The 9,234-nt window shown below is 39.7% G+C and overlaps 1 protein-coding gene across 1 annotated transcript; it reads left to right on the top strand.

The window, feature by feature from the left end:
- Window positions 1-505: 505 nt before the first annotated feature.
- LOC129971935 (uncharacterized) lies at window positions 506-1,579 on the top strand. The gene has a single exon (XM_056085913.1). It carries the CDS (start codon window positions 506-508, stop codon window positions 1,577-1,579), a length of 1,074 nt encoding a protein of 357 aa, XP_055941888.1.
- Window positions 1,580-9,234: the final 7,655 nt, after the last annotated feature.

Here is a 9,234-nt window from a genome sequence, read left to right as displayed (position 1 = left end):
GAGAAGCTGTCGCCGCTCTGTTTGCTTCTTGCTTCTCATGGACAGCCAAAATCCCCACGTGTATGCCGTGCGTGGCGACCCATTAGACGGGTGGTACATTTCGGTCCCCGGTGTATCAATCGGCTGGTATCCCAGCCATTTGGCTGGTCTGCTCAAGGGGATCAAGCGAAGGGGTCACCTTCTGGGGCTCTGCGTTAAGGGTGGTAGACGTTCCTGGAAGTGGCCCTTAGCGTATAGGTACCGGCTAGCGCCAGGGTGGATACTGAGGCTGGGAATGCCCAGAGCCAGCAATTGCCTTCCCTAGTTGGGCTCCGTGGTGGGCGGTGCCGTCGGTTCCCGAATTTGAATCCCTCTTTGTATGGGCTTTTTCACAAACGTCACCGAAGCAACATCAAATTCTCGTTATTTTATTATGCATACTGATGAAACTTTTCATGCGCTTTCTCCATTCCTTGTACATAAATTGATTCTATCTACCATTGGTGAAGTATCAGATATTAAGAAAATGCGTTCTGGCGATCTCCTTATTCAAACGAAATCAAAAAAGCAAGCAGATACTCTGAGTAAACTTACTACCTTAGGTTCATGGCCAATAAAAGTATCTCTTCACAAGACATTGAATTTCTCACGGGCGGTTGTCTCGGAACAATCTCTTGTACAACACTCTGACACAGAATTAGTGGAAGAATTACGATCCCAGGGGGTCTGCGCCGCTCGTCGCATTCATGTTCGACGTGACGGACGTTTAATTCCCACAAAGCATGTTGTTCTTACATTTGAAACGCCTGTTCTACCAAAATTCATACGTGCTGGATATTTGCGGTGTAACATTCGTCCATACATACCTAATCCTCTGAGATGTTACCAGTGTCAGAGGTATGGTCACTCTCGGCAATCATGTCGTGGTAAAATGGTATGTGGTAAATGTTCTTCATTGGATCATGAAACTAACACATGCGATTCAGAAATATTGAAATGCCCTAACTGTGCATGCGCTCATGCAGCATCTTCTAAATTTTGCCCTAAATGGCAAATGGAAAAAGAAATCCTAGCCATTAAAATAAAAAACAACATAACCTTTAAAGAAGCCCGCCAAATAGTCAATGATAGAATGCCTAAGTCTGGTGTATCGTATTCCTCTCTTTTGAAATCAAAACCAGAAAACACTAATGTCGGTTCAACTCAAACCGAAGAATTATTAACGAAAATTGTTTGCCCTCCTCTCAAAAAATTACAACCTTTAAAAGCAAATGTAACACAGACGAAAAAACTTCCAACTAAAACTGACTATTATGCATCTAAGCTTGCAACTCCTGTAGATACTAGTTCCAGTTGTACTTCACCTGTTGCAGCTGTTGCTCTACATACAGACCCTGAAGTATGCAGTAATAACAAACCGACGAAAGAACTCCGAAAAAAATTAAAATCTTCTGGTATTACCAATCAACTTCCGCCTGATGAACTTTTATCTATTAATCCATCCTCTTCAGACCTCTCTGAAATGGATATGGAACCTTCTACGCAGCTCGATGATGTTACTGCAGGCAAAGTTAAGAAAAAATCTCAACGTAAACGCTGATTTTATGGCCACACTTATTTCATGGAACTGTCGTGGCTTTCGCAATAAATTGCACCAAATCAAGGACTTTATTAACAATTTTCACCCTGTCTGCATGGCATTTCAAGAGACATACTTAAAATCAAGCGACCCAGCAAAAATTAAACGCTATAGTTTGATTCGAAGAGATGGTAACTCTGATAGAGCATCGGGAGGTGTTGCTCTCCTCGTCTCGCATGACCACCCCACATCTATAATCCCACTTCACACACAACTGCAAGCGGTTGCGATTCGTACTGCGATTCCGCGCTTAATTACAGTTTGTTCTCTTTACTTGCCTCCTAATTCCGCCATTGATAAACATGAACTTGATAGATTAGTTACTGAATTGCCAGCACCGTTCATAATAATAGGTGATTTTAACGCTCATAGTCCTGTTTGGGGTAGTAATAGCACGAATCCTCGTGGAAGACAAATTGAGGAATTTATTTCTGATCACTCTCTTTGTCTTTTGAATAATGGTGACTATACCCACTTTCATTTGGGTAGTAAAACTTTCCATTGTTTAGATCTTGCTCTCTGTTCAGCCCCTATTGCTCCGTTTTTCACTTTTCGAGTGGGGAATGACTTATGTGAAAGTGATCATTTCCCAATTTTCCTCACTCAAGTTAATATACCTGTCATGGTACCACAACGACCTAAACGTTATATTTTTGATAAAGCTGATTGGACGAGTTTCACTAGCAGGGCCAAAATATCAAGGGATATGGTGGAACATCCAGACCTTGATGTTGTTGTCAATAATGTGACCTCTTCAATACTCAGAGCAGCAGATGAAACAATTCCGAAATCGGGCACTGCTTTCCCTAAATTTCGGAAACCTTGGTGGAATAGTCAGTGCACAGAAACGCGCAGGAATCAACAAATTGCATGGAATAAGTTCCGAAGACGGCCATCTACGGAAAATTTTATTTTATTTCAAAAAGCTAAAGCTATAGCTAGACGTACTCGGCGCCAAGCCCAACGGAATTCCTGGATTAAACTTACATCCAATATTAATTCTTCTGTATCAGTGACAGAAATGTGGAATCTAGTAAAAAAGGCGTGTGGAATTTATTCTGAATATCCTGTATCCTATTTAAAAGTGAAGGATCGGGAAATTTGTGACTTACAGGAAATGACTAATATTTTAGCAGAATCATTTGCATCTGTATGCGCAGCACAAAACTATACAGAACCATTTCTGTCATATAAGAACACAACAGAAAAAATTCCCCTTCGATTTCGCACAAAAAAGATTCTCACATATAACGTCGATCTGACCATAGAAGAATTACGTGAATCATTGTCCACAACTAAGCAAACTTCACCAGGTCCTGATGGCATCACTTATTCTATGATCTCGCATCTGTCAGATGACTCTCTTGATAATATTCTATACATGTTTAATAGAATATGGAAAGAGCATTATTTTCCATCAAAATGGAAATATGCCACCGTCATTCCCATATTGAAGCCTTATAAAGATCCTTTAGATTCTCTCAATTACCGTCCAATTGCATTGACCAGCTGCATGTGCAAACTTCTTGAAAAGATTGTAAATGCGCGTTTAACCTATATTTTGGAAAAAAAAGGATGTATTTCACCATTTCAGAGCGGTTTCCGTAAAGGCCGCTGTACAACAGATAATCTGATTTTATTAGAAAGTGCCATTCGTACAGCCTTTCTCAGACACCACCATCTGGTCTCAATTTTTTTCGACATAGAGAAGGCTTATGATAGAGCATGGCGATATGGGATTTTGAAAGACCTATTTGAGCTGGATTTTCGTGGACATTTGCCTATGTTTATACAAAACTTTTTACAACACCGTTATTTTAGAGTTAGACTGGGAAATACTTATTCTGATGTTTATTGCCAAGAAGAGGGCGTTCCTCAGGGCTCAGTTTTAAGTGTAACCCTATTTATTTTAAAAATTAATAATATTTTATCAGTTTTACCTTCCTGCATACAAAGATCACTTTATGTGGACGATCTTCAGATATCTTGTTCTGGTAGAGATATGAGATTTATTGAAAGACAGCTGCAAACAGCAATCAATAATATGATAGCTTGGACAAATAAAAACGGTTTCACGTTTTCTGCTCAAAAAACCTTTGGTGTTCATTTCTGTAGAAGATTGTTACATCCAGATCCGGAATTATTTATTCAAGACACACCTTTAATTATGCAGAATGAATGCAAATTTCTTGGGGTAATTTTTGACAAAAAATTGACTTTTCTTCCCCATATCACATATTTGAGGAAGACATGTCTCAAGTCTCTAAATATTTTAAGAGTTCTTTCAAACACTGCTTGGGGCGCTGATCGCACTTGCTTACTACGTGTATATAGAAGCGTCATACGTTCAAAACTGGATTATGGATGCATCGTTTACGGATCCACGCGACTTTCATACCTTTCACGGCTTAATTATATTCACCATCAGGCTTTAAGACTATGCTCAGGCTCTTTCCGCACCTCTCCAGTAATGAGTTTGTATGTGGAAAATTTTGAGCCATCTTTGACTCGCAGAACACACATGCTATCCTTTTGTTATTACTTTCGAGTTTTATCAAATGAAAATAACCCTTTGAGGAAAATCTTTTTGGATCACAGCACAGACAGGCTATTCAATAAACGGTCTTCATGTATACCTCCTTTGGGACTACGAATTCGCCAATTACTTCCAGATGAATTTCAGACTCTTGATGTCAGCAATAGTGATTCATTTGTAAACCCCCCTTGGATCTGCAATAACATCACCTACCTGAATCCTTTTAAGAATCTATACAAAGCAGAGATATGTAGCTCTATTTTCAAATCTATTTTCTTTTCCCACAGACAATTATTTTATGATTATCTACCCATTTATACAGATGGCTCTAAATCTGATACAAATACTGGTTGCGCTTTTGTTTGTGAGAATGACATTATAAGTTATAAACTTCACGATTTCACCTCTGTTTTTACCTCTGAATTGACAGCATTGTATATATCATTAAAATATCTTTCTGAAAAAAGTCCAGTAAAAGCCATTATTTACTCTGACTCTTTGAGTGCTTTGGAATCCTTGAATAGTGGTAGGAATTCTCATAGTCTTACATGGGAAATCAAGCGTTTGCAATCCCATCTGCATAGGAGAGGTTTTACAATTTTATTTTCATGGATACCAGCGCATGTCGGCATAACAGGAAATGAACAGGCAGATACTGCAGCTAAATTTGCTACTACATATCGCCCTCAACCTCTTCATTACACTGATATAAAGAACACAATACGTAAGTGGATGCTGAAGACTTGGCAAAATGACTGGAATCGAGAAGTAAATAACAAACTCCACGAAGTGAAACCGTATATTATGACATGGACTTCAACTTTCAACAGAAAATTTGATGTAATTTTAACTAGACTGCGTATTGGACATTCACGTATCACACACAGACATTTACTATTCGGTGAATCTCCACCTGTGTGCGGTTCGTGCAATGTTCCACTGACTACACGTCATATTTTAATTGAATGTTCGGATTTTTATAGAGAGCGCATGAACTTTTTTAACTCCTCTGATTTTAACTTGTCTTTCCTTATAGGAGAAAGACCCCATAAAAATTTATTTCCGTTCCTAAAGAAAATTGGAATTTTTAATGAAATTTAAAGTTACTATTATAGTACTTTTACCTACTGTTTTACCAGTTTTTTACGTTGGATCTTAAGGAACTAAATAGAAACTCGACAAATGAACTGTGTTTTCGGTGCAGCATATCCTAGAAAAGGATCTTGCGCCAGAGAATTATCACATCCATCCATCCATCGCACATTCTCTATTTACGTAAAAAGTGCGAAAGGCTATTGAATATTTTGAAAGTTTTATCAAACACGACTTGGGGCGCGGATCGTGTGTCTCTCCTTAGGATATATCAGGCTGTAATACTTTCTCGCATTGATTATGGCTGTATTGTTTATGGTTCTGCACGCAAATTTGTCTTACGGAAACTTGACATGGTTCATCATTCAGCTTTAAGAATATGCTCTGGAGCTTTCCGGACATCCCCCATTGAGAGCCTTTATGCTGAATGTAACCAAATGCCACTAATTTTGAGGCGTCAGAAATTGTCACTTATTTATTATTTTAAAGTAATGTCGAACTCTAACCATCCTTTGAGACAACCGCTTTCCAATTGTTCAATCAGCAGGCTTTATAATGCTCGACCATCATGTACCCGTCCTTTCTTTGACCGCACGAAACTTTTGATTAAAGATATGAAACTGGAGGAATTGCAAGTCCTGTCGACAGGTGTTTTTCATCAAGCCCCTTGGGAAATGCTGTCAGTGGAACATATAAACCCCTTCATAAATTTTAATAAAACTGAAACCTCTCCGGTCATTTTTCAAAGTATTTTCCACTCCCATCGAAGTCAGTATTCTGATTATATTGCCGTCTTTACAGATGGTTCTAAAACTGAAGGGCACACAGGTTTTGGTGTTATATTTGATAATACCTCATACAACCATAGTCTTTCTTCTTCATTTTCCGTCTATAGTGCCGAAGCAATGGCAATATTTTATGCCTTGCAACGAATTTCTAGAAGTCAGTTTCGAAAATTCTGTATTTATAGTGATAGCAGGAGTGTTCTAACACAACTGGGACATCTTTCTTTCCACTACCACCCAATTGTTTTGGATATTTTATACAGCTACCATTCCCTCGAAAAGAACGGGTTTGACATAATCTTTTGCTGGATCCCAAGTCACGTTGGAATTGATGGCAACGAGAAGGCAGATAACATAGCTCGACTGGCCTCAACTCCTTTAAATTATGAAACACCATATGATGATATCCGCCGATGTGTGCAAAGACATATTTATACTCAGTGGCAGGAATCCTGGAGCTGCCAAATAGGCAACAAACTTTACAGCATCAAACCCATTATTAATACATGGCCGACTATACCTTTTCGTCAGGCTGATGTGAGGCTGACTCGCCTTCGAATCGGTCATACTCGTTACACTCATAAGCATTTGTTATTTAGAGACCCGGCACCGTTATGTTCCTCATGCAGAATACCAGACTCGATACCCCCTCAGGGGCTCACCTACTATAGGTGAGTACGGGTGTCCCAACCCCGAGGTTCCCAGGGATCTTTACTCCCTTTAGGTTTACTCTCCTCTGCGCCTTCTGCTTTCTGCTTTGTTTTTTCTTTCCCTCGACGGCAAGCGAGGGAGCTCTCCATGAGAAGCTGTCGCCGCTCTGTTTGCTTCTTGCTTCTCATGGACAGCCAAAAACCCCACGTGTATGCCGTGCGTGGCGACCCATTAGACGGGTGGTACATTTCGGTCCCCGGTGTATCAATCGGCTGGTATCCCAGCCATTTGGCTGGTCTGCTCAAGGGGATCAAGCGAAGGGGTCACCTTCTGGGGCTCTGCGTTAAGGGTGGTAGACGTTCCTGGAAGTGGCCCTTAGCGTATAAGTTCTGGCTAGCATCAGGGTAAGCGCTGAGGCTGGAGGCAACCAGAGCCGGTGGCTGCCTTCCCTTGTTGGGCTCCATGGTGGGCGGTGCCGTCGGGGCTTGAATTTTTTTCCCTTTTTGCATGGGTTTTTCAGACACTTCGCCACGTTTACCAATCACCGAAGATACTAGATTCCTAATCTTACACACACCAAAGACATTTAATAAAGTTTCACCTTTCATAGTTCAAAGATTGATTTCTTCATTTATTGGTGATGTTAAATCTACCAAAAAACTTCCGTCTGGGGATCTCCTTATTGAGACCTCATCAAAAACACAGATTGCTACGATGCAGAAATTAACACAACTTGGAGACTTCCCTGTAGAGGTAACTCCTCACAGGACACTGAATTTCTCTCGAGGAGTCATCTCCGATTTAGATCTTTTTGATTGTTCGGAGAATGAACTCATTCAGGAATTGCATTCCCAAAAAGTTTGTGCAGCTCATCGCATAAAAATTAAACGTAATGGTTCATTCATTCCAACTAAACATGTCATTCTAACTTTCAGTAGTCCGGAACTTCCGAAATTTATACGTGCTGGCTATATACAATCTAAAGTTAAACCATATATACCAAATCCTCTGCGTTGTTTTAAATGTCAGAGATTTGGACATTCGCAGGGAACTTGTCGTGGCAGCCGTCGATGTGCGAAATGTTCAGCTGAAGATCATGAAACTTCAGTTTGTAGCTCACAGACCTTCAAATGTTTAAACTGCTCTGGGTCCCATCCTGCGTATTCCCGTGACTGTCCTAAATGGAAAATGGAAAAAGAAATTCAAAGTCTGAAAGTTAGAAGAAATATTTCATACGCAGAAGCGAAAAAATTTGTTTTAGACAGAACACCCAAACCTGGCCTTGCTTATAGTGCCGTCATAAGTTCAACATTGAAATGTACTAGTTCTCAGACCGACTTTACAGATATTAATACATTGAAAACCTGCTCCTGTAAACATTCAGCTTTTGAATCAGTAAAGAGCAATAACTCACAAAAAACTGAAAACAATCGAAATTCAGCATTTACTTCCAAAAAATCTTCTCAACCCGTTTCTCAATCTAAAGATTCAGAATTTTCTTTAACTCGTTTCGCTAAGAAGAAACGAAAGAAAACAAAATCTCCTCCAAGTGCCAAAACATCTGACAATGAAGTCCCTCCTAAACCTCCAGATCCTTCTGATATACCAGTTACTTCAGACTCTATCTTAGCAATTTGTCCATCTGCATCTGATATATCTGATGTAGAAATGGATAATTTTCTTAATAAATCGCCTCCAGGCGGCCATGCGTAACTTTTTCAGACATTCCTTAGTTTTTTTGTTTATTTTTCCATGTCTGGTTTCATTTCGTGGAATTGTCGTGGGTATCGTTCTAAAACCGTCGAAATCAAATCACTTTTAAATGAACACAGGCCTGTCTGTTTTGCTTTACAAGAGACCTATTTAAAACCTTCAATAATCTCTAAAATTAGAGGGTACAACTGCGTCCGCAAAGATTTAAATACAAATTTAAATGCTAGTGTTTCAGGAGGTGTCTGCATTTTCACTTCCAACTTCTACCCCAGCACACCAATTATCCTTCATACCAATTTGCAGGCTGTTGCTATTCAAGTTCACGTAAAGACACTTATAACAGTTTGCTGTGTATACCTCCCTCCACGTGAGGTGATTTTACAAGAAGATTTAAACTCTTTAGTGGATCAACTTCCTATTCCCTTCATATTGCTCGGTGACTTTAACGGACATAGCATTCTATGGGGAAATGAAGACACCAACTCTCGTGGCCAGCAAATTGAGCAGTTGATATCTGATCATAATCTCTGCCTGTTAAATAGTGATGAAAAGACATATTTTCACGAACCCACCCGTTCATTTCATTCATTAGACCTTGCTATATGTTCTCCAATATTGCTCCCACTTTTAAATTTTTCCGTTGGAACAGATCTTCTCAATAGTGACCACTTTCCAATTTTCATTGCCCTTGCTAATAGTGTTAGGATGGCACAACGACCATCTGTCTACTTATTCCAACGGGCAGATTGGGACAGCTTTCAGCAGTTGGCCACAATCACTGAAGCAATGGTTAATTGTTTGGATATCTCCGAGGCTGTTACACAAATAACTGATATTAT

The sequence above is a fragment of the Argiope bruennichi genome, chromosome 6 (genome assembly GCF_947563725.1).
Source record: "Argiope bruennichi chromosome 6, qqArgBrue1.1, whole genome shotgun sequence".
Classification (NCBI taxonomy): domain Eukaryota; kingdom Metazoa; phylum Arthropoda; class Arachnida; order Araneae; family Araneidae; genus Argiope; species Argiope bruennichi.
This window is presented reverse-complemented; position numbering and strand designations above follow the sequence as displayed.